Consider the following 25,666-nt stretch of genomic DNA (forward strand, 5'->3'; position numbering starts at 1 on the left):
CAAGTCCAAAACCTTATCTCCATCCATGGCTAATTTAGGAAAGAGACAACTTTAGCTAGCTATCAACCATGTGTTCAAATGAAATGTTTCTTATTGTTGAACACGTGATTGATTTTTACGGCATGTCCTTTGAAAGGAAAGCCAAATGACATGTCTACCATTGAAGATTTTCAACGTCACTCAAAATTCTGACGTGCGATTGGGCCGAATCACCTTATAAACCTCTTACTTTTGTCCATCTACGACGGTCTACTCTGTCTTAATAGTAATAATATTATTGGATAGGGCGACTGAAGAATCAATCTAAAAAATCCTTGCTTTGATTGGATCTTGTATTGAAAATGGGCGGGCTTTTTGCGGAAATGTCGTTTCTTGTCTGGATGTCGTCATATGCGAGATGGTTCTGTGGACCGAGTGGATATTATGAAACAAAATAAATACAAAATCTAATGTTTCGCGTAAGAAATTATAATTGTATTTTGTACGTCGATGGACCCAATCGCCAACTGAACATCATTCGCTGTAAATCGAATTCGCGGATTTATATTTTTTAATATAATCGATCGGTGATTGTCTACACTCCCTCTAATTAACAAACGCCTTGTGGCTATGACTACGGATTTACTATCTGATTTGGATAGTCGTTTCTTCGCTGATAACCTTCTAACAAGCGAGGATTGGGGTAAGTGAGAGAGATGATAAATGGTACTGTAATGCATGTTTACCACCTGGGCAGCATGGATGCGTTAGATAGCTAAAATGATCTGCTAGCTAACGCGACTTTAGCTGATAACGAACGCGTGAAATTGACTATGCGTCTTTCATTTCCTAACCTTACCAGGTTGACCCTGACAACAAATTACGAAAAATCATAATGTTAAAGTTGGTTGTAGTTGGGTTTCTTGCGTGGGTGTGTGCGCCAATGTCTAGCTATATGTGCACTGGGCAGCAAACCGGATATGTCACTGTATTAGCACATATAGGAGTGTTAACTTTACTAATAAAAAGCCTTTGGTATTAGTGTGAGAAAAGCTTGTGCTCTGCAAGCTTTCGTTTTCGATAAGATAAAGGCTATCTGAAAAGACCATCGATCCCAAATACCTGAATTTAAAACGTATGTAATATGTTGAATAAACCATAGGCCTCAACCTATCTAAAGACTGAAAACCAAGCTGGCTTTTTGCGACATCTGGGTATCTCGGGCCCTTTTTTAAATCAATAGCATTTGCATCTGACAGATTGGCTTGCTTTCATTGTATGGCACTGTATTTTAGATACAGACCTTACCCTTTTACTGACTCCCTGATCATTGCTTTTATATGCTGAAGTTTGCAGACTTAAGTGTCGTTGTCTGGGGCGGCAGGGTAGCCTAGTGGTTAGAGCATTGGACTAGTAACTGAAAGGTTGCAAGTTCATATTCCCGAGCTCTCAAGGTACTGCCCTGAACAAGGCAGTTAACCCACTGTACCTAGGCCGTCATTGAAAAAAAGAATTTGTTCTAAAGTTATTTAAAGGTTTTAAAAAAAATGTCTCACGCAATCTGTAAACTGTGAACTTCCTGTGATCACTGAACTTGATTACATTTTACATTTACTATTTGTGATAGACAGCATTTACTAGTCAGGCCTGCAGTGTGAATCAAAACTAGTTGTGGAAAACGAAAAGCATTCTTTCAAGAAAAAAAAAACATCCCACGATAATGTAGGCTAGAATTAATTTCAGCCCATAAGTTGTCCCTCTGGTTAATGGGGTCTACTATTATCATGAGTAGCTAACACTTGGCTAATTCAAATTCAACAGTAATGGGGGGAACCATTCTCAGCACTGAGCAGGTTGGTTACCGATCCCTTTGCTTTTGAAGATGGGTCACCTCAGGGCAGAAAACCTCCCATCTCATGTATTTTAAGCCAACTTCCCCTCCATTGCTTAGATTTCACTAAATTTGTAAAGCCGGAAAAACCAAACTGGACTCCTGTGAATTGAAGCTGCTTTGAATGTAAAATGGGTGTAGAAAAGCACCAAACCTCGAGCTCATTTTTAGGTGTGTTTATGATCACAACCATCATTTACTAGTAGATCCCTCTTCTTTATTTAGCTCAAAGGTCAGAGTCGTGTTTCAAGCCCTTGTCAAACCAAATAAGGCACGGGAAACCATGGCGACAAGGGGTCACTGTGGTATAGTGATAAGGCTTTACTTACAACTGCTATAGCAACTGATACTCAAGCAACTTGCATGTCTGTCCATGTGCATAATCATGTTCCTACAGTGCTAACTAATTGGTCTGTCTGTCTCAGATGCCTGTCTGTACCAGTGTGAGAGCATGGAGGAGGGAGAGGACGGAGAGTACACGAGAGGACTGAAATATGAAACATCGGTACGGACAGAGATTTTCTGCTCACAGACCCTGACTGTATTATCTGACCACTGTACTACACATGTTGTATCACCACAATGAAGTTAATTCAAAGCTGTCAATGATTTAGACCTAATTTCCTGTCTACTCAACATGAGGCCTATTCCAGGAATGGGCATTTGAAATGTTTTGACAGTTAGTGCTCTCGCTTTTTGTTGTTGTTGAGTACTCCAATGGGGGGGGGGGGGGGTCTATTTTAGAACACAAGGCCCACACTGGAAATAAATATGTGTGCATTTATCTATATATAAAAACAAGTGTCATTTAAGATTAATTTATTGTAACTGTTATTTTATATTGTGGAACACAATCTTCAAAAATGGTAATAACCTTAGCGGTGGCACTTGCTTGTTGAAGCCTATGACTGTGTAATGGTGGAGCCTTGTTTTGTTAATTTAGCAGACAAGACACTTTTTTTATTTCCCAAGCCCTATCACATTCAAGACTCATCATTTCTAGAAAAAAAATGTTGTGTAACTGAATAAAATAGAACTATTTTTCTAAGTGAAATAAGTTACCGATGCACATATCGCGTCTGGAATAGTTATTCTCAGAGTAATCATTTGAAACGGGGCTCAATTTGGCGAGTTGAAAGACAGTTTTCTGAGGGTTACAAACAAATCTGTCATCGATATACAGATGTTCGATTTAGTTTTATTTTGCCTTTTGGAATGTTTCTAAATTAATTAAGAATTCTATGTTGAAAACTGCATGGAGATGAATTACAACCACATCTGTTTAGTGAGTAGGCCTGTTCTTAAGATTCTGAAAATACACTCTTTGTCTTTATCAAACAAATGTTTTGGCATATTTTCAGTGTGGAACTTGTCTATGTTTAGGGGGGGGGGGGGGGGGATAGACGGGACGCAATCATTCCAAACCTGCAGCTCGTCGTTGAAGCACCTATTTCCCTACATCAATCAACTCACAGACGGAACACAATTAGTTTTTAAAACTGTTGTCATTTAGCAAGGAATGTAGCTTGTGTATCCCATCAGTTAGATATGTTTTTATAGGCATTTGTTTCTGTAGGCCTAACGGGAGCTTGCGTGCGCTCTTAGCACGCGCGTGTAGAGGGAGTGGACGGAACACAGTTTAGTGAGTGAGACACAGAAGGGAAGATTAATTCAAGGAGAAGAACTGATGCTTGGCTTGGCTTCTTTTTTTTTGTTGTGTCCCACAAAATGCACATGTAGAAATGGAACAGGAGAGTCAAAGCAAATTAACGTTGTCTTCAAGACAACAAATTAAATATGTAAAATCGGGACAAACGTTTTCTTGCTCATTCGGGCAGCCACAAAGCACGTTCCACAAACTAGTTTGACTGTTAAACAAAGTGATCTTTAGTCGGGTTAAAGAGAGACTTTTGACATCCGTTTGAGGACTCGATTACTCATGTCCATCCCTATTCCAATCTACATCACCTACAGGTAGCCTAGTGGTTAGAGCGTTGGGCCAGTAACTGAAAGGTTGCTGGGTTGAATCCCTGAGCTGACAAGGTAACAAAAAAAAATCTGTCGTTCTGCCCCTGAGCAAGGTGGACCGTTCCCTGATCTGTTCCCCGGTAGGGTGTCATTGTAAATTAACAATTTGTCCTTAACTGACTTGCCTAGTAAAATAAAATACAGTGTGCAATAGTGCGGCAATCTGCTCATTCTTCCTTTATCAAAATAAAATAACATTTTATTGGTCACATGCACATATTTAGCAGATGTCAATACTTGTGTTCCTAGCTCCAACATTGCTGTAGTATCCAACAATTCACAACAATACACAGGAATCTAAAGGTAAAGAGTGGAATTAAGAATATATAAATATTAGGACGAGCAATGCTGGAATGGCATTGACTAAAATACAGTAGAATACAATATATACAGTTGAAGTCGGAAGTTTTCCATACACTTAGGTTGGAGTCATTAAAACTCGTTTTTCAACCACTCCACAAATGTTTTGTTAACAAACTATAGTTTTGGCAAGGCGGTTAGGACATCTACTTTGTGCATGACACAAGTCATTTTCCCAACAATTGTTTACAGACAGATTATAACACTTATAATTCACTGTATCACAATTCCAGTGGGTCAGAAGTTTACATACACTAAGATGACTGTGCCTTTAAACAGCTTGGAAAATTCCAGAAAATGTCATGGCTTTAGAAGCTTCTGATATGCTAATTGACATCATTTGAGTCAATTGGAGGTTTACCTGTGGATGTATTTCAAGGCCTACCTCCAAACTCAGTGCCTCTTTGCTTGACATCATGGGAAAATCAAAAGAAATCAGCCAAGACCTCAGAAAAACAATTGTAGACCTCCACAAGTCTGGTTCATTCTTGGGAGCAATTTCCAAACGCTTGAAGGTACCACGTTCATCTGTACAAACAATAGTACGCAAGTATAAACACCATGGGACCACGCAGCCATCATGACGCTCAGGAAGGAGATGCGTTCTGTCTCCTAGAGATGTACGAACTTTGGTGCGAAAAGTGCAAATCAATCCCAGAACAACAGCAAAGGCCCTTGTGAAGATGCTGGAGGAAACGGGTAGAAAAGTATCTATATCCACAGTAAAACGAGTCCTAAAGTGACATAACCTGAAAGGCCGCTCAGCAAGGAAGAAGCCACTGCTCCAAAATCGCCATAAAAAAGCCAGACTGCGGTTTGCAACTGCACGTGGGAACAAAGATCATACTTTGGAGAAATGTCCTCAGGTCTGATGAAACAAAAATAGAACTGTTTGGCCATAATGACAATCGTTATGTTTGGAGGAAAAAGGGTGAGGCTTGCAAGCCGAAGAACACCATCCCAACCGTGAAGCACGGGGGTGGCAGCATCATGCTTTGCTGCAGGAGGGACTGGTGCACTTCACAAAATAGATGGCTTCATGAGGGAGGAAAATTATGTGGATATATTGAAGCTCCATCTCAAGACATCAGTCAGGAAGTTTAAAGCTTGGTTGGAAATGGGTTTTCCAAATGGACAATGACCCCAAACATACTTCCAAAGTTGTGGCAAAATGGCTTAAGGACAACAAAGTCAAGGTATTTGAGTGACCTCTAATCCTATGGAATATTTGTGGGCAGAACTGAAAAAGCGTATGCGAGCAAGGAGGCCTACAAACCTGACTCAGTTGCACCAGCTCTGTCAGGAGGAATGGGCCAAAATTCACCCAACTTATTGTGGGAAGCTTATGGAAGGCTACCCAAAACATTTGACCCAAGTTAAACAATTTAAAGGCAATGCTACCAAATACTAATTGAGTGTATGTTAACCTCTGACCCACTGGGAATGTGATGAAAGAAATCAAATCTGAAATAAATCATTCTCTCTACTATTATTCTGACATTTCACATTCTTAAAATAAAGTGGTGTTCCTAACTGACCTAAGACAGGGAATTTTTACTAGGATTAAATGTCAGGAATTGTGAAACTGAGTTTAAGTGTATTTGGCTAAGGTGTATGTTTACTTCCGACTTCAACTGTACATATGAAATGAGTAAAGCGTTATGTAAACATTATTAAAGTGACCAGTGATTCCATGTCTATGTATATGGGGCAGCAGCCTCTAAGGTGCAGGGTTGAGTAACCTGGTGGTAGTCGGCTAGTGCTGGCAGTATCAGTATAAACCAGGCAGTGTTACACACTACCTAGCAGTCGTGAGAGTTCAGTGTGTGATGCCAAAGTTAAGGTAACTTGAGTGAGCCTGAGACGGGCCGGCCGATAATGGGGCTGCTTTCCCTGTTGGGGCAACCAATGGCGCACCCCCTGCCGACCTACTGACTAATCCAGACGATGGCCTAATTCTGCCCTCCGCTTCCTCTCTCTCCTCGCAGTTTGACAACGATCTCGTGCTTACCCTTGATCCCGACAATCCCACGTCGCCATGGAGACACCTGGACGACAACCTTCTCACAGGTGCAGAGATTAATAAAGTGTGGCAGGAAGGAGAGATTTTCCTTTTTAACAGTATTCGTTGTGGTAGTAGACATGTTATTACTACTATAGAAGGCCAATGAAGTAAAATAGCAACGTCACTTCAGTTTATCAGTAAAGTGTCATTGTAGCGCAGCGTCGGTTGTGGTGTACTTTTAAAACCTTTCTCCCTGCCGCTCTCTCTCTGCTCTGCCTTCCTCGCACTCTCTTAAGGGGACATTCCCGTACTGAAAGATGAGATGACGATAACGCAGCCTTTGCCAGTGGACATGTGTAAGTCCCTCTTTGGCTATTGTGTATGTGTTTGTCTTATGGTTGAATGTGAATTATTCACGGTGTCCTTTTTGTATCATTTGTGTGTGCTGTTCCAGTGTTCCGGGTGAAGGCGGAGCCTCCCTCCCCTGCCTCCTCGCTGGCCTCCGACTGCTCCCTGACCTCACTCCCAGACTCACAGGTCAGTCCAGACAGATCAGCTTCCACATCGCACTACGATATTGATGCATCACAGTTTAGAGACTCTGAGATGCAATGTACACAAAGTGCACATACAGTGCCTTGCGAAAGTATTCGGCCCCCTTGAACTTTGCGACCTTTTGCCACATTTCAGGCTTCAAACATAAAGATATAAAACTGTATTTTTTTGTGAAGAATCAACAACAAGTGGGACACAATCATGAAGTGGAACGACATTTATTGGATATTTCAAACTTTTTTAACAAATCAAAAACTGAAAAATTGGGCGTGCAAAATTATTCAGCCCCTTTACTTTCAGTGCAGCAAACTCTCTCCAGAAGTTCAGTGAGGATCTCTGAATGATCCAATGTTGACCTAAATGACTAATGAGGATAAATACAATCCACCTGTGTGTAATCAAGTCTCCGTATAAATGCACCTGCACTGTGATAGTCTCAGAGGTCCGTTAAAAGCGCAGAGAGCATCATGAAGAACAAGGAACACACCGGGCAGGTCCGAGATACTGTTGTGAAGAAGTTTAAAGCCGGATTTGGATACAAAAAGATTTCCCAAGCTTTAAACATCCCAAGGAGCACTGTGCAAGCGATAATATTGAAATGGAAGTAGTATCAGACCACTGCAAATCTACCAAGACCTGGCCGTCCCTCTAAACTTTCAGCTCATACAAGGAGAAGACTGATCAGAGAAGCAGCCAAGAGGCCCATGATCACTCTGGATGAACTGCAGAGATCTACAGCTGAGGTGGGAGACTCTGTCCATAGGACAACAATCAGTCGTATATTGCACAAATCTGGCCTTTATGGAAGAGTGGCAAGAAGAAAGCCATTTCTTAAAGATATCCATAAAAAGTGTTGTTTAAAGTTTGCCACAAGCCACCTGGGAGACACACCAAACATGTGGAAGAAGGTGCTCTGGTCAGATGAAACCAAAATTGAACTTTTTGGCAACAATGCAAAACGTTATGTTTGGCGTAAAAGCAACACAGCTGAACACACCATCCCCACTGTCAAACATGGTGGTGGCAGCATCATGGTTTGGGCCTGCTTTTCTTCAGCAGGGACAGGGAAGATGGTTAAAATTGATGGGAAGATGGATGGAGCCAAATACAGGACCATTCTGGAAGAAAACCTGATGGAGTCTGCAAAAGACCTGAGACTGGGATGGAGATTTGTCTTCCAACAAGATAATGATCCAAAACATAAAGCAACATCTACAATGGAATGGTTCAAAAATAAACATATCCAGGTGTTAGAATGGCCAAGTCAAAGTCCAGACCTGAATCCAATCGAGAATCTGTGGAAAGAACTGAAAACTGCTGTTCACAAATGCTCTCCATCCAACCTCACTGAGCTCGAGCTGTTTTGCAAGGAGGAATGGGAAAAAATTCAGTCTCTCGATGTGCAAAACTGATAGACATACCCCAAGCGACTTACAGCTGTAATCGCAGCAAAAGGTGGCGTTACAAAGTATTAACTTAAGGGGGCTGAATAATTTTGCACGCCCAATTTTTCAGTTTTTGATTTGTTAAATTTTTTTGAAATATCCAATAAATGTCGTTCCACTTCATGATTGTGTCCCACTTGTTGTTGATTCTTCACAAAAAAATACAGTTTTATATCTTTATGTTTGAAGCCTGAAATGTGGCAAAAGGTCGCAAAGTTCAAGGGGGCCGAATACTTTTGCAAGGCACTGTATTCAGTGACACAGAGCCTCGTCCGAGTATTTCAGAAGTAACCAAAGTGTGAAGCCTGTTTTTAACATTTCTTGCACATCTCTCTTTCTACCATTCAGATCCCAGTGAAAGGAGAGAACCCGCCCACGCCTCCTTATATGTTTGGAGATGTGCTGGCACCACCACTTGACACATGTGAAGTCACGGTGGCCTCTGCACAACTGGCCCGACCACAGTCCAAACTGCCGCCTCAGCAACACCAAACATCAACCCACAATGGCATGGACACACAGGCCACAGGTACTCGTTTCTACAGTGACGTTCAGCTATTTTATGTGTTGCACAGGAAAGACTTCAGCCACGAGAGTACGCTTAATTTTTAATATTATGTGCTTTGGGTGCAAATGCCCTTGACTTTGTTCTTGGCAGACATTTTATAGTGCATGTCATGTTCTCTCTCTCCCTCCAGTCCACCCCACTGCGGCCACGATCAAAGCCAGTACCATCCTGAGCAGTAAGCCTCTCATCCAACCCAGGCCTGTGTGTGTAGCGGCTCTCTCCGTCCACCAGGCTCCCAGTCCAGCCAAGGCCCTCATACTGCACAGCCTGCCTAGCAGGGACCAGAGCAGGCCTGGTGAGTCCTGGGACCAGACTGACCATTTTTCACACATGACCTTATTCCAGGCTTACCGTTTGGTGAATCGCCGAGGTTAATTAAAGGGGAGCGTTGAATTCCAAGTTATTTTATGTATCTCTGTGGGCGTGCATGCTCAAATCGCCACAATACCTATGTCTATTTCTGTGATTTGTTGATTAGAAATGTATTTTATTACTGGTATTTGGGTGTCTAAGAGACAATGGCATAATATGTTACGTAATAGCTGAGTGATGTCACCTTCTTTTCCCTCTCTTAGTGGTGCTTTCCCAGTCAGTCTGTCTGGGGTCTGCGCCAGCCATCGTCAAAATGGAGCCTGTCTCCCCCACCATGCCTCACTGCCATAGCCCCACGGCCCCATTCCCCAGCAAACCCATAGTCCCGGCGTCCTCTCTGCCAGGGAGCAACTGCAACGGCATGGATGTGAGTGTCTGTCAGTCGCATGTCAGTCAGTCAGTGAGTAGTTCTCTTTCACGCTCTACTTCAACCGTTGCCTTACCCCGGGTTTCACTGTCAGATCACACGCCCAGTTCTGCCGTGATTAACTGTCATGCGTTCTCCCCATCCGACCGGGTCTCAGATGAAGGTGATGAAGAGGCAGCAGCGGATGATCAAGAACCGGGAGTCGGCGTGCCAGTCACGCAAGAAGAAGAAGGAGTACCTGCAGAACCTGGAGGGCCAGCTGAGGGAGGTGCAGCAGGAGAACGAGCACCTCCGCAGGGAGAACCAGGCCCTGAGGGAGAGGCTTGCCGGGAAAGAGGTACAGGAGGGGTGGAGAGAGGAGTGGGAGGGAAGACGGTACAGGGGAAGGGAGAAAGGAGAGGTAGTGGCGGAGGTACAGGAGGAGAATGAAGGGGAGGGGTGGAGAGAGGAGTGGGAGGGAAGACGGTACAGGGGAAGGGAGAAAGGAGAGGTAGTGGCGGAGGTACAGGAGGAGAATGAAGGGGAGGGGTAGGAGAGAGGGGAAGGAGGGAAGATGGTACAGGGGAAGGGAGAAAGGAGAGGTAGTGGCGGAGGTACAGGAGGAGAATGAAGGGGAGGGGTAGGAGAGAGGGGAAGGAGGGAAGATGGTACAGGGGAAGGGAGAAAGGAGAGGTGGAGGTACAGGAGGAGAATGAAGGGGAGGGGTAGGAGAAAGGGGAAGGAGGGAAGACGGTACAGGGTGAAGGGAGGAAGGAGAGGTAGTGGCGGAGGTACAGGAGGAGAATGAAGGGGAGGGGTAGGAGAGAGGAGGGGGAGGGAAGACGGTACAGGGGAAGGGAGAAAGGAGAGGTAGTTGCGGAGGTACAGGAGGAGAATGAAGGGGAGGGGTAGGAGAGAGGGGAAGGAGGGAAGATGGTACAGGGGAAGGGAGAAAGGAGAGGTGGAGGTACAGGAGGAGAATGAAGGGGAGGGGTAGGAGAGAGGGGAAGGAGGGAAGATGGTACAGGGGAAGGGAGAAAGGAGAGGTGGAGGTACAGGAGGAGAATGAAGGGGAGGGGTAGGAGAGAGGGGAAGGAGGGAAGATGGTACAGGGTGAAGGGAGGAAGGAGAGGTAGTGGCGGAGGTACAGGAGGAGAATGAAGGGGAGGGGTAGGAGAGAGGGGAGGGAGGGTGGCAGGGGAGCTGGAAAGCCAGGAAACCTCCCTTAAGCAAATGTGTTCGGTGATTACATTGCTGAGGCAGAGATGGATTTCCCTAATGAACCGGATGGACTGCTTTCAATTTAATCTTTCTAAATGAAAGTCTTAAGAATGTGGTTAAGATTTGACTGTTCAAGCAACAACTCGGAATACCTTCAAAGAGGACATGTTGGTACATGCGTGTTTACTAGGGCCGGGACAATTCCAATGTCGAAGTAGGTTCAAATGAAAGCACGAAGCAGACCAAACTCTTTTGGTTCCTTAAAAACCTGCTGTATGTAAAATATTGTGTTCTATAGTTTGGAAAATAAATACATTTGACTCTGGAGGACAACATAATTGTTTCCAACATCAGGTCTCTCTTTCCTAAAGTTAAATCCCCTTCGTGTTATGTTTCCTTGCCACAATACTGAGTCTCGCGATACTGGTATCGTCCCGGCCCCAGTGTTTACACTGCTCTAAATCCTCTCTCTGTTCCAGGGCAGTGAATCTGGTAACAACAAGAGGGCCGTCTGCGTCATGGCAGTGCTACTGTTCATGACCTTCAGTTTCGGCCCTGTCAGGTAAAAGTCACTGTTCATAGTCACTGCCATTCAATGAAGTGTTATCAATTGGCAAATTGCCCCCCCCCCTTCAAAAAAATCCTATTTTTAAAAAGTATTGTACATAACTGCATGATTAGTTGATTTTGACTACATTTTTTCCTCCAGTATCACAGACAGGAAGCTGGAGACGGGGTTACAGGAAGAGGTGGTCCCTCACACAGGAAGACATCTCCTGGAGTTTGAGACGGCTCGGGAACATAGCAGAGTGGAGGAAAGGATAGATCCTGAGGAGGAAGGAGGAGAGGATGGGTGGAAGGGAGGAGAGGTGGAGAGGGAATCCACCGATTCATACCAGTTTAGGTTGGTAATAAAGTCCAACTCATTGTTAACTCTGCATATCCACGATGGTGAGCCTGTTCATTATGACCTTGCCACAGCCATCTGCAGCTGCTGCCCATGTGGTTCTGATTGATGAGGGTTCGCAAACATGGTTCCGTCAAGTAGAACGTCATTGGAGAACAAGACCGTGTTTGAGCTGGACATAGAAATATGTAACGGGCAGTGGTGGAAAATGTATTAAATTGTCATACTTGAGTAAAAGTACATTTACCTTAATAGAAAATGACTCAAGTAAAAGTGAGTCACACAGTAAAATACTACTTAAGTAAAAGTCTAATTGTATTTGTTTTTAAATATACTTAAGTGTTAAAAGTATAAATCATTTCCAATTCCTTATATTAAGCAAACCAGACGGCACCATTGTATTACATTCTTTACGAATAGCCAGGGGCCACTCGGACATCATTTACAAACGAAGCATTTGTGTTTAGTGAGTCAGATCAGAGGCAGTAGGGGTGACCTGCGATGTTCTCTGTTTAGTGAGTCTGCCAGATCAGAGGCAGTAGGGGTGACCTGCAATGTTCTCTGTTTAGTGAGTCTGCCAGATCAGAGGCAGTAGGGGTGACCTGCGATGTTCTCTGTTTAGTGAGTCTGCCAGATCAGAGGCAATAGAGATGACCAGGGATGTTCTCTGTTTAGTGAGTCTGCCAGATCAGAGGCAGTAGAGATGACCAGGGATGTTCTCTGTTTAGTGAGTCTGCCAGATCAGAGGCAATAGAGATGACCAGGGATGTTCTCTGTTTAGTGAGTCTGCCAGATCAGAGGCAGTAGAGATGATCAGGGATGTTCTCTCTTTAGTGAGTCTGCCAGATCAGAGGCAGTAGAGATGACCAGAGATGTTCTCTCTTTAGTGAGTCTGCCAGATCAGAGGCAGTAGGGGTGACCTGCGATGTTCTCTGTTTAGTGAGTCTGCCAGATCAGAGGCAGTAGGGGTGACCTGCGATGTTCTCTGTTTAGTGAGTCTGCCAGATCAGAGGCAGTAGGGGTGACCTGCGATGTTCTCTGTTTAGTGAGTCTGCCAGATCAGAGGCAGTAGGGGTGACCTGCGATGTTCTCTGTTTAGTGAGTCTGCCAGATCAGAGGCAATAGAGATGACCAGGGATGTTCTCTGTTTAGTGAGTCTGCCAGATCAGAGGCAATAGAGATGACCAGGGATGTTCTCTGTTTAGTGAGTCTGCCAGATCAGAGGCAGTAGAGATGACCAGAGATGTTCTCTTGATAAGTGCTTGAATTGGACCCTTTTCCTGTCAAAATGTAACGTGTACTAACGTGGGTGCGAGGTAAAATGTATGGAGTAAAAATGACATTATTTTCTTTAGGAATGTAGTGAAGTAACTAACTGCTAACAGGCTGTCATGAAATGACATCCACGTGTAACTTGCCTGTACGATGTTTACTTCATGTTTACAGCTCTTTAAGGACTTTTGCACTTTGAAATCACTATGGTTTTGCATATAATATTATTTTGTAGAACGGTTAGGCTTTCAGAAGGATGTTTCCATCTGTGTTACATGTTTTGTCTGTTTTCAGGAACCTGAGTGACGTGTTCAGCGACGTGAAGGACCTGGTCCTGCAGGACATCGACCGCTATTTCACCTCCAATGACTGCAGGCAGTTCAACCGCTCCGAGTCCCTCAGGTCAGCAGCGCTGCTATGGCGTCCGGGAATCTCTCTCTGCCATGTCTCTCACCACATTATGCAAATATGATATTGAGTTACAACATCGACAGTGCACCTGCGCTCTCACAGGCCTGTCACTGTATCCATGTTCAAAAGAGCCAGTGTGTATGTATGTGTATATATATATATGTGTGTGTGTGTGTGTGTGTGTGTGTGTGTGTGTATATATATATGTGTGTGTATATATATATTATATATATATTATATGTACTCCCCTTGACTTCTACGACTGACTGCTTCACTTTCTCACTCAGGCTGGCAGATGAGCTGAGAGGATGGGTCCACAGGCACCAGATCGACAGGAAGAAGTCTGGAGGGAAGCCGAAGATAGTGAAAAAAGCTAAAATAGCGCAGGTGCGGTTTCATCTAGTTTCTTAGTATTTCTGCACCGGATCATATTTTGTTGTTGTTGCATTTCACATTCCCACGCGAGTACACATGATCCCTCTGGCGTGTTAAACAACCTAGTTGGTGTTGATGTGTGTTGTTTGGGTACACGTCAGTTGTTTCCCTTCCCTTTTCTACAGAAAGCACAGCTTAGGAAGACCAACATCTCCAGATATCTTCCCATCCAGACCCATCGTTCCATTGACAGGTAACCGTGGTCGACCACATTTCCCAGTAACCAACAGTGGTGTTCATCCGTCAAAGTGATTTGTTGACTTGCATGTTCACTTGTACAATACTAAACCAAGTATGGTATTTGTATCAACTGAGGGAGGAGGGGGGGGAAAACCTGCTGCTATTGGTATTTGTAGTCTTGGTCTAACCCGAACTATTTGTCTCTCACAGTCAGATACAAGTGTTCCCTGCCGGTCCAGAGATCAGCTACAGTGACTTCATGGACGCCATCGACCGGCGTGAGGACACCTTCTACGTGGTCTCCTTCAGACGGGTAAGACGGAACAGCAGCGCCAAACCTCTAGGGAAGTGACAACCGAGTGTAAATGAAACGGACAGTGGGTGCCATTCACATAATGCACGACGTATGTCTGACGTTCATGAGCCTACGTTCTCTCTCTCTCTCTCTGTAGGATCACCTGCTGTTGCCAGCCATCAGCCACAACAAAACCACACGGCCCAAAATGTCCCTGGTGATGCCGGCTATGTCCGTCAACGGTGAGTTTTCTTTTCTTGATATCTCGACGGAACTATCGGCCAATTAGAATTGTGCCAAAATATAGCCCCGTTGCACTGCTGTACGCTGTTTTAAACACTTTTTGAACAACGGAGATCTTAAATGTCGAGTACATTTTTGGGGTGAATGAAAGAGGCATATTACGTCAAATTGTCGACACTTACTAATTAGCTCCAGGGGCGCTGTACTATCATGGCTGACCCTGTAAAACGAACACATTTCACTGCACCTAGTGTATGGGATAAAATAAATGTTGGGGGGGTTGTTGTTAGCCTCTGTATCTGTCTGTTGTACTCTTTCCTCTCCTTGTCAGTATGTCTCTTTTTACATTGCACTCTTTCGTTCTCTCTCCCTCCCACAGAGAGTTTATATAACAAATCCCAGGGCTATGAGATGATGATGCAGGTGGATTGTGAGGTCATGGACACCAGGATCATCCCCATCAAAGCCTCCGCTGTTCCCCCGTCGCTCCGCGACCCCCCTCCCGCTCCCCCCGCCCACCATCACCACAGCAACCACACCTCCCTCCGAGGCCGCCACCATCCCCACACCGGCGGAGCGGCGTCTCCACGGCAACCCTTACCTGCCAGCAGACAGGAGGCCGAGTATTACATCGGCCAGGGGGGCGGGGTTTGAGGTTAGTGAAGGTGAACAAATGAGTGGGGGATTGGAGGAGAAAGGAGAGGATCGTGTAAAACGGGAAGGAGAGGGTAGAGGAAAAACAGGAAGGAGAGGGTAATGGGAGATTGAATAAGTGAAGTGAGATGGAGAGGAGGACTTAATAAGGGAGAGTAGGAGGGTTGTAGGAGGCAGATCTGTCAGGGAATAATGGAGGACATCTGTACTAATTGAAACAAATGATTAACAATGAAGTTACGGTGCCACAATGTTGAAACGTTGTCCTAGCAACTCAAAGCAAATGTGTTTTATTCTACTGAAGACTCTGTATATTAATAGACCAATGAGTAATAACCATTTCACAAACCTGATCTGTTCAATATAGAAAAAGTTTTTAAAAAAAAAGGTTTACCAATGGCTCCTAACTAAATCATTTCTTAATATATACTTTTTGAAAAACTGCCCAAACATAGACCTAGCAGTTCACTGCACTTAGACACAGCGCAGAATTAATCACTGAAATATATGCAGCTAATGTTAGTGGACTGCTCGTGGTTTCATTTGAGGACCATTTTTTTTTGTGTGTGTGACGGTTCCGTTTTGTATATTCTGTGTTTATCGCTCTCCATTGAAATTCCATTCAGAGGGCTCCTGCAGAAAATTCAGGTCAGATGCTAGTCAGCTTAGATTTAGTTTTTTTTGTTTGTTTCTTTTATTATGTCAAATGTGTTTGGATTTGAATGAGAATTATTTAACTTGTGTGTTTATTGGTTGTAAATATCAATGGTAGCTTTTGAGATGTTGTTTTTTTTCTTTCTTTCAAATTCATAGCTATATTTTGCTCTGTCCTCCTTAACCTCATCATCTTATGGGCACAAACCCTTCCGTTCCTATACTCCAGAAGTTAACACATGGATCGGCCTAAATATATTTGCTTTGAATGCAGACGACCACCTTGATCATACAGTGTGTTGTGTGTTTGTATATACTTGTCATTTTTTTTAATCACTTGCACAAAGTCTTGCAACATCGAGCTTGATCCACTGTATCTCCATGTAATTAGTGCAGAAAAAAAAAATATAGGCTGTGTTAACATCTGAATACATTCTCAATGTCATCAGCAATATAGCGACGTTAAATTACTGACACCTTATTCAGAATCATCCAGGTACTCTGTAATTCTAGAATTGATTGTGTTTCTTATACACGGTTTATGTAATGTAATTCTGTAAGCATCGTTTTCAGTTGTATTTGTTGTTTTTTTTTTACACCCCCCCCCCGCTCAACTTGAGTCTTCTGTCCAAAAGTGGTTTCTGAATCATTTTCATTAGTTGCAAACTCTGTCTGTGAACTCTCGCTATGTTTTTGTCTGTCATGCTCTGCCTGAGGAACTGCACACACTTCTTCAGCAAGTGTTTTTGTTCGAGATAATGCCGTTTTACGGGAATACCACCCATTGTTTTTCATTTTTATATAAAAAATAGAATTATTCTTATCAAAAGAAATGAAATATTAAAAAAATACAATTTTATATGAAGCTGTACAAGTTATGTTAGGGGGTGTTGAGGTCTCTTTGTTTTTTGTCGTTTTCCCATTTCAGAACCCACTTTAGCCAATGGGAATACAGGAACACAATGCTACTAGTGATATGGTAAGGTGTTGGATCCAAGACATTCCCTTTTGCATGTACATGTCAATGCACTCTCTCACACAAACACACTGCACATTATATGTACACATACACACGGCAAACACTTTAAGCATGAAAATTGGTGGTTGTAATGGTAGCGATGTACATATGGTCAATGCCTCCTTTTTTTTTCTTAAATGAATTTCTAACTTTAAAAATGATCTTTCTCTGATTATACGAGAGGTTTGAACTGCTGCCTTTTTTTGTTTGTAGAAAATGAACATTGAATTTTATAAATAAAGCGATTTTTTATTTAATTTTTTTAAGTCAGTTTCATTTCTCTCGCACATACCAAAAAAGCATAACTTGAACATAACTAGTGGCTATCATCAGTTTTGCTTAGAATTCTTCTTACGGATCCAGTGTATCACACTTTTTCTTTAACCTTGATTTGATTATCTCTTAAACCGAAGGTCTCGTTACAGCATCCTTGTATTTGTCAGTTGATACAAAGAACTTCCTTGGTTTAGTCTGGTCCAAATAATCTGAACAAACATAACGCCCTCTCTACTGAATGCTTCCGCTTCGTCTCATGTAGCCTGACGAATGCAAATGATTAACAAGTCAAATTTGTCTTTGCAGCAGGAAGAGACATTTGCATCGGGGGGGGAAATACATGCAAAAGGACAACTTAAAAGTAAAGGCAACAGCGTCATGTAGACTGGCAGCCATGTTTTTCAGTACGAGAATCCATCATTATTCAGGGCCAAGCTGAGGTAGCTGAACGTTCAGCACATGCTTTACTATCTCACGTCATCGGTATGTTTGAATTCCCAGAGGACAGGGGCACTACTTTGACAGAGAGCCAGGGGCCAACTTGCTGAAGTAAATGCCCAGCTGTAAAGCAGAAGGCAGATGATGGAGGGCAAATAAGAGGGAGAGGTTATCCATCGTAAATGCAGGATGAGGCCTCCTACACACTTGACAAAAGTTTGAAGCTCAGCTCACACACTCACAGATCCTGTTCCTGAGGTATTTTCCGAGAAACGAGTCAAGAACAGTCACAAAATAAGAATCCGCCTGACTGATGTCTTTGACATTAACTTTAGGGAATGTCAACGTTCTTTTTCGGTGGCTTTTCTTGCTCATCCGGCTGTACGGATATCAAAGAACGCAATGGTAAAGGTTAATACAACAGAGACTCAAAACATGTTTGTCTTCATTAGGCATCTTTCACAGCTAGGGGGCACTTGTGTTCTGTACATTGTGGCAACTGGGTAAATCAGACCCCAGTCTAATAGTGATATTGTCTGACCAAAGAAAGAAATCTCCATGTTAGACCCCTACAGGATCTCACAATGGTCCATAACATTTGGAGACATTTTGGTCTGGTCACTTGAACGGTCTGCAGGGAAATACTACTTTCGTTTGGAAACATTTGCTCCTATTTTGGAGGTAATAAAATGTACTTTTGGCTCAGAAAACATGGGAAAAGAGGGATGACTACAACCAATTTTGATCAAGTAAAAGGTTCAAAGGAGAGTGTTTTGGCTTTGAGAAAGTATGGATGGGGGTGACACCCTAACTCTTGGGGGTGATACTGTAAACATGACAATTTTGCCTCCTGGACATTCCAATGTATTTTTGTATTTAACAAAAAATAAAAATAAACTTTATTTAACTAGGCAAGTCAGTTAAGAACAAATTCTTATTCACAATGACGCGGCCAAACCCGGATGACGCTGGGCCAATTGTGCGCGGCCCTATGGGACTCCCAATCACATCCGGATGTGATGCAGCCTGTGATTCTCTTTAGATCCCACTTCAGTATAGCTGCACAGAACGTAGTAATTTACACTGATTTAGAAGATGACTTGATTAGAAGTTCATGTTTTTTTTAACAGTAGGTAGTATGTCTTAGATTTTAAATTCAGTTGGAAACATCCTCTCGCTCTCACACATACACACTCAGCTGATTAGGGAGTATTGTAAGGCTGTTTGGCCCTCAGGTAGGGTATTACAGTCAGCTTCTACATTTACCCCTGGAGTCACAGACACGAGAGGACGTCCATATGAAGGAAAATTACATTAAAAAGATGTCTAAAATACGACTTTTCCATTTTAGGTTCTGAATGAAAGGTGAAAATGTGTATTTTCCAGACATTTAGAAGACGTCTTTTCAGGATGTTCAAAATCCATATTTTCTGGGTGTTAGTGATGTGACGTTTAATACTGGAGCCCCGAGGCGTTCGTCAAAGTCGTTAAGCAGCTAACTTTAAAGCAGTGGGCGTGTATCACTTTTAGCAGAAATACGTCATCAATGATGTCCGAAGCTTCATTTGTTCACGTTATTTGTCGCAAAATGCGAGATCCCACTGATTTCACTGTGGTTCCGGTGCTTTCTTCGATTAAGCTGCTTTCAAACCCCGACCGCTACTGGATACCTATCTACTTGGGATCCTGAGTGGTGCAGCGGTCTAAGGCATCGCAGCGCTAGAGGCGTCACTATAGACCCGGGTTCGATCTCGGGCTGTATCACAACCGGCCGTGATTGGGAGTCTCACACAATTGCCCAGCGTCGTCCGGGTTTGGCCAGGGTAGGTAGTCATTGTAAATAAGAATTTGTTCTTAACTGACTTGCCTAGTTAAATACAAAAATACCGTACTTATAAAGTTAGGATTTAACTTAGCAGGTAGAGTATGAACTATGGAACATTCAGAGACGTGAGGGTATGAGGTCAAAACTGCAAAAATCACTAAAGCTGGAGCCTCTTACCTCCCTAGCTTTAAGCACCAGCTGTCAGAGCAGCTCACAGATCACTGCACCTGTACATAGCTCATCTGTAAATAGCCCATCCAATCTACCTCATCCCCATACTGTATTTATTTATTTATCTTGCTCTTTTGCACCCCAGTATCTCTACTTGCACATTCATCTTCTGCACATTCTACCATTCCAGTGTTTAATTGCTGTATTGTAATTACTTTGCCACCATGGCCTATTTATTGCCTTACCTCTCTTATCCTACCTCATTTGCACATGCTGTATATAGATTTTTCTACTGTATTATTGATTGTATGTTTGTTTATTCCATGTCTAACTCTGTATTGTTGTATGTGTCGAACTGCTTTGCATTATCTTGGCCAGGTCGCAGTTGCAAATGAGAACTTGTTCTTAACTAGCCTACCTGGTTAAATAAAGGTAAAATAAAAATAAAAATTTCTGACCAGCAGATGTCACTAATTTGCATTGTGAACGGATAATGAAGCTGTTTGACACAATTGTCTGGAAAGCCTCAATGCTTCAGGAAGCTTTGTTTCCCTATCACTACTGGATTTGAAAATACAGCTGTGGAAATCAAGTTTATTTCAGGTTGTTCTACAATAACATTCTCAGTAATGGTTACAGATTTTTTTATTTTCCTGCTATGATTAATATGTTGTTGTTTATCTACGTTAGTTGAATGTAAAAAAAACGAACACTTGCAAAACGTGCTGGGTATTATGCTAATGAGCCCCGCCGCCAAAATAGTCAACATTTAGGTTGATCCGGACCAGACCAAATTTTAACAAATCATAGACGTCTATGCTATGTTTCACAAGTTTGAACAGGACAGTATAGTATGGCACAGTTCAGTACAGAAGAACACAGTAGAGTACTATTGAGTACAGTACGGTACAGGACAGTAGAGTTTACTTCAGTAGAGTACAGTACAGTTGAGTTTATTTTAATAGAGTACAGAACAGTTTAGTTCAGTAGAGTAGAGTACATTAGAGTAAAGGAGGGTGCAATACAGCAAATTACACTATACTTTATTGTGCAGTACTCTACTGAAATATATTTTATTTTTATTTTCTGTACTCTGCTGTGCTCTACTGTACTGTTCTGTCCAAACTTGTGAAACATAGATCCAAATCTGAACCAATCATAGAAGTCGATGTTTGGGGCAAATATAGGCCGATCTGGACCAAAGACCAATGTCCGTGGACGTTGAAATCATGTCCGGTTCGGGGGGAAAAAATCTTAAAAAGAGACGAGACCAAAAAAAGACGTCCAAAAGACATTGGTGTCGGGCGGTGCTTCGTGGGTATCTGTTCCATCCTCCCTTCCCGTCTGTCCACACAGTGTTCCTTTTCATTCAATCACTGATTGATGATAATGTGGGTGATAAAAGTCACAGTTCAGCGATCCAGCAAACATTTAGTGTCATATTATGTGAAGAACTGCAAGTGAAATATGCTTGGTTTGAAGGTGTGATCAAACTGACTACTAGGCCAATCCCATTTCTATCCACTTATGCACTTCCACTGCAGAGAACACTACACTAAATTCCTGGGTTTTAGATTTTTAAGAGGATTTGCATTTATTGTTTGCAAACATCACTATAGATATTGATTTACATAATATTAATGACATTGGTCTGTAAACATTTATTATGACACTATTTCATGCTTCAGGTCATTCTGCGTGCCTCTGCCCTCTGGTGCCCATACTTTACATTGAAACAGGTCAATCTAGTGAGCAATTCATCACTAACAGAGAACCCTTTGGATCCAAGGTGAGGTGATGGTCATTGATTCTTGAAACCACATTTAAGTTCATGCATCAACAAGTCCACAGTCTCAATAGAAAGTTACAGACATTAAGTTACTGACCACTTCCAGAACAAACTCTCTGCAGAGAGAAGGGAGAGAAAATGTACACCCCATCCCTCAGTACTTTGGCAGGAGTGACACAAGCAGTGTCATGCCAGCACAGCCATCTTAATGAGAGAGAGAGAGAGAGAGAATGAGAGAGAGAGAATAATAGCGAGAGAGAGAGAGAGAGAATGAGAGAGAGAGAGAAACATAAGGCTAATGGGGTTTAAGAGTAGAGTAAAAATTATCATGATAATGTCAGGGATGGAAACTCATTAGTAAGTTTGCTTAACATGATTAAAAGGTCCCCATGACATCATTTCCTTATTTTGTGGTCCTGACAGATGATGTCATTTGAAATATATTACTCTCCTGATTTTTATAATACAGTAATGGGGGTTATTTTTCTGTACTTTTTCTGTATTTCTTTCCCTTTTCTACTATTATTCTTTCTGGCACACAGGGAGAAAGAGTAGTTTTGAAACCAATTGCTGATGACAGACTAGTGTGTGTGTACGGGAACGTCTCTCATTCTCTCCCACTGTGTTTTACGACAGTGTCCAGTTATTGTCTTATTGCTGCTGAAACAATGTCAAAGTGCTCTTCAAACTGTTTTGATATTCTCATTCACACACGAACATAACAGGCATGTACACATGCAAACCTGCAAAGAGATTCTCTCTCTCTCACACACACGCACGCACACACAGTTTTGTACAACTAACCTTGTGTGGACACACAATTCAGTCCCATTCAAAATCCTATTTTCCCTAACCCCTAAACCTAACCCGTGCCCTTACCCTAACCTTAACCCAAAAACTTAACCTAACCTTAACCCTAAACCTAACCCTAGCTCCTAACCCTAAAACTAATCCTAGTTCCTAACCTTAATTCTAACCTTCACCCTAAACCCCTAGAAATAGCATTTGACCATGTGGGGACCAACAAAATGTACCCTAGTTGGTCAAATGTTGGTTTGTTTACTATTGTTGTGTGGACTTCTGGTCCCCAACAGTATTGTTAAACACGTCCACACACACACACACACGTCCACACATGTCCACACACACACACATCCACACATGTCTACACACGTCCACACATGTCTACACACGTACACACGCACACGCACACGCACACACACACACGTAAACCTTAATGCAAACCATTCATACTATGACCAAAAATGGGCTAAAGATGTCCATTCAAATACATGCCTATTAAATGTCAACAAAGGCCCAACTAGAGCTGCTGCAATGTGGGTGAGGGAAAGATAGACTCATGATAATAACAATGGGCCTGGAGCACAAATAGCTTTTATGTCAAGACAGCGATAAAGTCCAACCACCCGGAACAGCCTCGACTTGTAAACACTCTGCCACAGGCTGGCTGAACGTGTGTGAGTATGTGTGTGAGTATGAGTGTGTGTTTATACAGTATGTGTGTGTGTGTCCACTGTCCAGGCATGTACATCTGTTTGCTTGTGTTTACATTGTCTCCAGGTGAAGTTGAGGAAGTGTCAGGGAATGGACATTGCTTTATGTTTGTGTGCTGTGTATCCACCTGCGTCGCTCACTCCACCTTTCTGAGTGACGACGAGTTTGGAACCTTTCTGAGCGACGACGAGTTTGGAAATCTGTTATTACACTTAGTATGGGGGTTATGTCGTTCTGTATTCACACCATTTTATGTGTTGTTGCAATTAGTTGTGAAATGTTTTGATTACTTGTTAGATATTACTGCACGATCAGAACTAGAAGCACAAGCATTTCGCTACATTTGCATTAACATCTGCTAACCATGTGTATGTGACCAATAACATTTGATTGGATTTGATTTATAAACGCAGACAGAAAAGACTAAGTAAGGTATACTAAGCACGGTGCTCATTTAGCTTGCTTACCTAGTGGTTAGAGCATTGAGCCAGTAACCGGAAGGTTGCTGGAAAGGTACAAATCTGTCGTTCTGCCCCTGAGCAAAGCATTGATTCGCCTTTTGGCGCCGAAGACGTGAATCTCGATTTAGGCGGCCCCCCCGCACCTCTGATTCAGAAGGGTTGGGTTAAATGCGGAAGACACATTTCAGTTGAATACATTCAGTTGGACAACTGGCTAGGTATCCCCCTTTTCCTTTAACATGTAGCATGTTTAGGCCTCTCTAAGTTGCCTCCCTAAAAATGTATACCCTCCAGTCATTTTATTCAATTGAGCTTAATTTCTCTTTTATTTGACTGAGTCTGGTTGGCTTGGGCTAAAAGCAGTGGAAACTCTCCATTATATAAAACTGGCTTCCTGATTTACGACTGGCGGTCCAACTAGGATTGTGTGCGCTGATAGACAGTATGTGAGATGGGCAATGTCAGTGTGTGTGTGTGTGTACAGTAGGGTCTGAAATTATTAGCACCCTTGATAAAGATGAGCAGTAATGTCTGTATAAAATAAAAATGTCCAATACTGAGCTATAACGTATGCTCAAAATAATTGGAAATTATATTATTTTATATTAATACCACTGCTTAGTGAAAGAGATTTTGTTTAACAGGTAATTTATTTTCTTTTAAAAAATCTAGGGGTCAAAATTATTGACGCCCCTAAAGATTCTTATAAATAAAGTAGTCAGAAGTTTAGTATTTGGTCCCATTTTCCTAGCATGTAATGACTACATCATTCTTGTGACTACAAACTTGTTGGATGCATTTGTAGTTTGTTTTGGTTGTGTTTCAGATTATTTAGTGCCCAATAAAAATGAATGTTGAATAATGTATTTGGAGTCACTTTTATTGTAAATAAGAATATAATATGTTTCTCACCATTTTCAATAACAGGAGAGGTTTGCATGTCTAGTGGGTATGATCTTTGATTCTCTGTAACTTTCGCACGTTATTCACAATTCATTCAGGATTATCTGTAATCATGGTAGCATCCACAAAAATGTAGAAGTATATAGAAACATATTATATTCTTATTTACAATAAAAGTGACTCCAAAATGACACAATACATTATTTACCATTAATTTCTATTGGGCACAAAATATTCTGAAACACAACCAAAACGACCTGCAAATGGATCCATCACGTATGTAGAGTCACAAGCTTGATGTGGTAATTGTGTGCTATGAATATGGGACCAAATACTTAACTTTTGACTACTTTATTTATTCAAATCTTTAGGGGTGTCAATAATTTTGATAACTATCTCTTTGAGGAAAGATTCTATATTACTTGTTAAACAAATATCTTTGTCTGAGCAATTGTACTAGTATAAATTAATATCATTTCAACTTTTTTTTGCATACAATATAGCTCAGTATTTCAATTCTTCATTTAATACAGTCATATCAAGGGTGTCAGTAATTTCACCCTGGTCTCAGAGCATTTCGTATTATTCTGTACATAAAGCCGAGACACTCCATTTATTATGTTATGGTATGGTATGTATTAACTTGTGGATGTTCATTGCTCATTTCATATGATATGTTACGAATTACAGTTCATATTATATGTTACGAATTTGCAAAACGTACAATGTCACGAATTTGCAAAACATAGTATATGTAACATATTTGCAAAACGTATAGCCAGGCTAGGGGTTAGGGTTAGGGGTTAGGGTTATTTACCCACCCACCCACCCACCCACCCATCCATCCCAACCATTTGTTTTGCCTTAAGTAATCACGTCTTATGTAACCATACCAAACATAACACAGCATACTAATTTGAGTGCCCCGGATTTACATTTACTATTTTACGTCTAGTCTATGAGACCAGGCCGATAATTTCGGACCCCACAGTACTTGTAGATGTGCGTGTGTGTGTGTGCAGGGCCCACGTGTGAGGGGGACATGCAAATCTCTTGAAAGAGAGAGTCTAGATTTATGCCACCTTGTCCGAGCTGGCGACTGTGATTTACACGGTGCGCGCGTGAGCCAGTACTATGAGCACTGAAACAGCACATGTTCTCACTGTTTATATATGCAGGGAAATATGTGCTTGCTTTGTTTTTTAAGTGTTGAGCACATGCCCTGGGCATATGTCTGCCTTGGGCATATGTCTGCTCTGTGTGAGCCTATACTTTGTGGGAATGAACATATTCGGACACGATAACAGATTGAGATCTGATGAACACGCAGAGCGTAAAGGGTGGCCAAGCCTTCTCCCGCTGGACTTATAATTCTCCACTAATGCCGGTGAAATGCTGTTTATCATTTCTCATTTGAACATGTGGCAATTATAAGCAATTTAAGGACAG

The 25,666-nt window shown here is 42.2% G+C and overlaps 1 protein-coding gene across 2 annotated transcripts; it reads left to right on the plus strand.

Annotated features, from left to right (window-relative positions):
- The first annotated feature begins 367 nt into the window (after positions 1 to 367).
- LOC139373467 (cyclic AMP-dependent transcription factor ATF-6 beta-like) lies at positions 368 to 17,096 on the plus strand. Of its 2 annotated transcripts, none has more exons than XM_071114018.1 (17): positions 368 to 682; positions 2,296 to 2,375; positions 6,247 to 6,328; positions 6,560 to 6,619; positions 6,718 to 6,800; positions 8,612 to 8,792; positions 8,962 to 9,126; positions 9,407 to 9,570; positions 9,728 to 9,907; positions 11,250 to 11,332; positions 11,480 to 11,674; positions 13,244 to 13,351; positions 13,648 to 13,747; positions 13,921 to 13,988; positions 14,186 to 14,288; positions 14,428 to 14,512; positions 14,893 to 17,096. In XM_071114018.1, the coding sequence occupies exons 1-17, from the start codon at positions 610 to 612 to the stop codon at positions 15,165 to 15,167; spliced, it is 2,085 nt and encodes a 694-aa protein (XP_070970119.1). In that variant the 5' UTR covers positions 368 to 609; the 3' UTR covers positions 15,168 to 17,096. The 2 variants fall into 2 exon arrangements, with proteins under 2 accessions (XP_070970119.1, XP_070970118.1); XM_071114017.1 differs by having other exon boundaries at positions 369 to 682; positions 9,407 to 9,603.
- The last annotated feature ends 8,570 nt before the right edge of the window (positions 17,097 to 25,666 follow it).

The sequence above is a fragment of the Oncorhynchus clarkii genome, chromosome 18, assembly GCF_045791955.1.
Source record: "Oncorhynchus clarkii lewisi isolate Uvic-CL-2024 chromosome 18, UVic_Ocla_1.0, whole genome shotgun sequence".
NCBI lineage: Eukaryota > Metazoa > Chordata > Actinopteri > Salmoniformes > Salmonidae > Oncorhynchus > Oncorhynchus clarkii.

What these genes read in the sequence shown, in the direction of transcription:
- LOC139373467 (XM_071114017.1), top strand. Translation starts at nt 610, where the DNA reads ATGACTACGGATTTACTATCTGATTTGGATAGTCGTTTCTTCGCTGAT. An exon ending in GGACGACAACCTTCTCACAG is followed by an intron (nt 6,329 to 6,559) that starts GTGCAGAGATTA and finishes CACTCTCTTAAG; the next exon opens with GGGACATTCCCGTACTGAAA. An exon ending in GCCGGCTATGTCCGTCAACG is followed by an intron (nt 14,513 to 14,892) that starts GTGAGTTTTCTT and finishes TCCCTCCCACAG; the next exon opens with AGAGTTTATATAACAAATCC.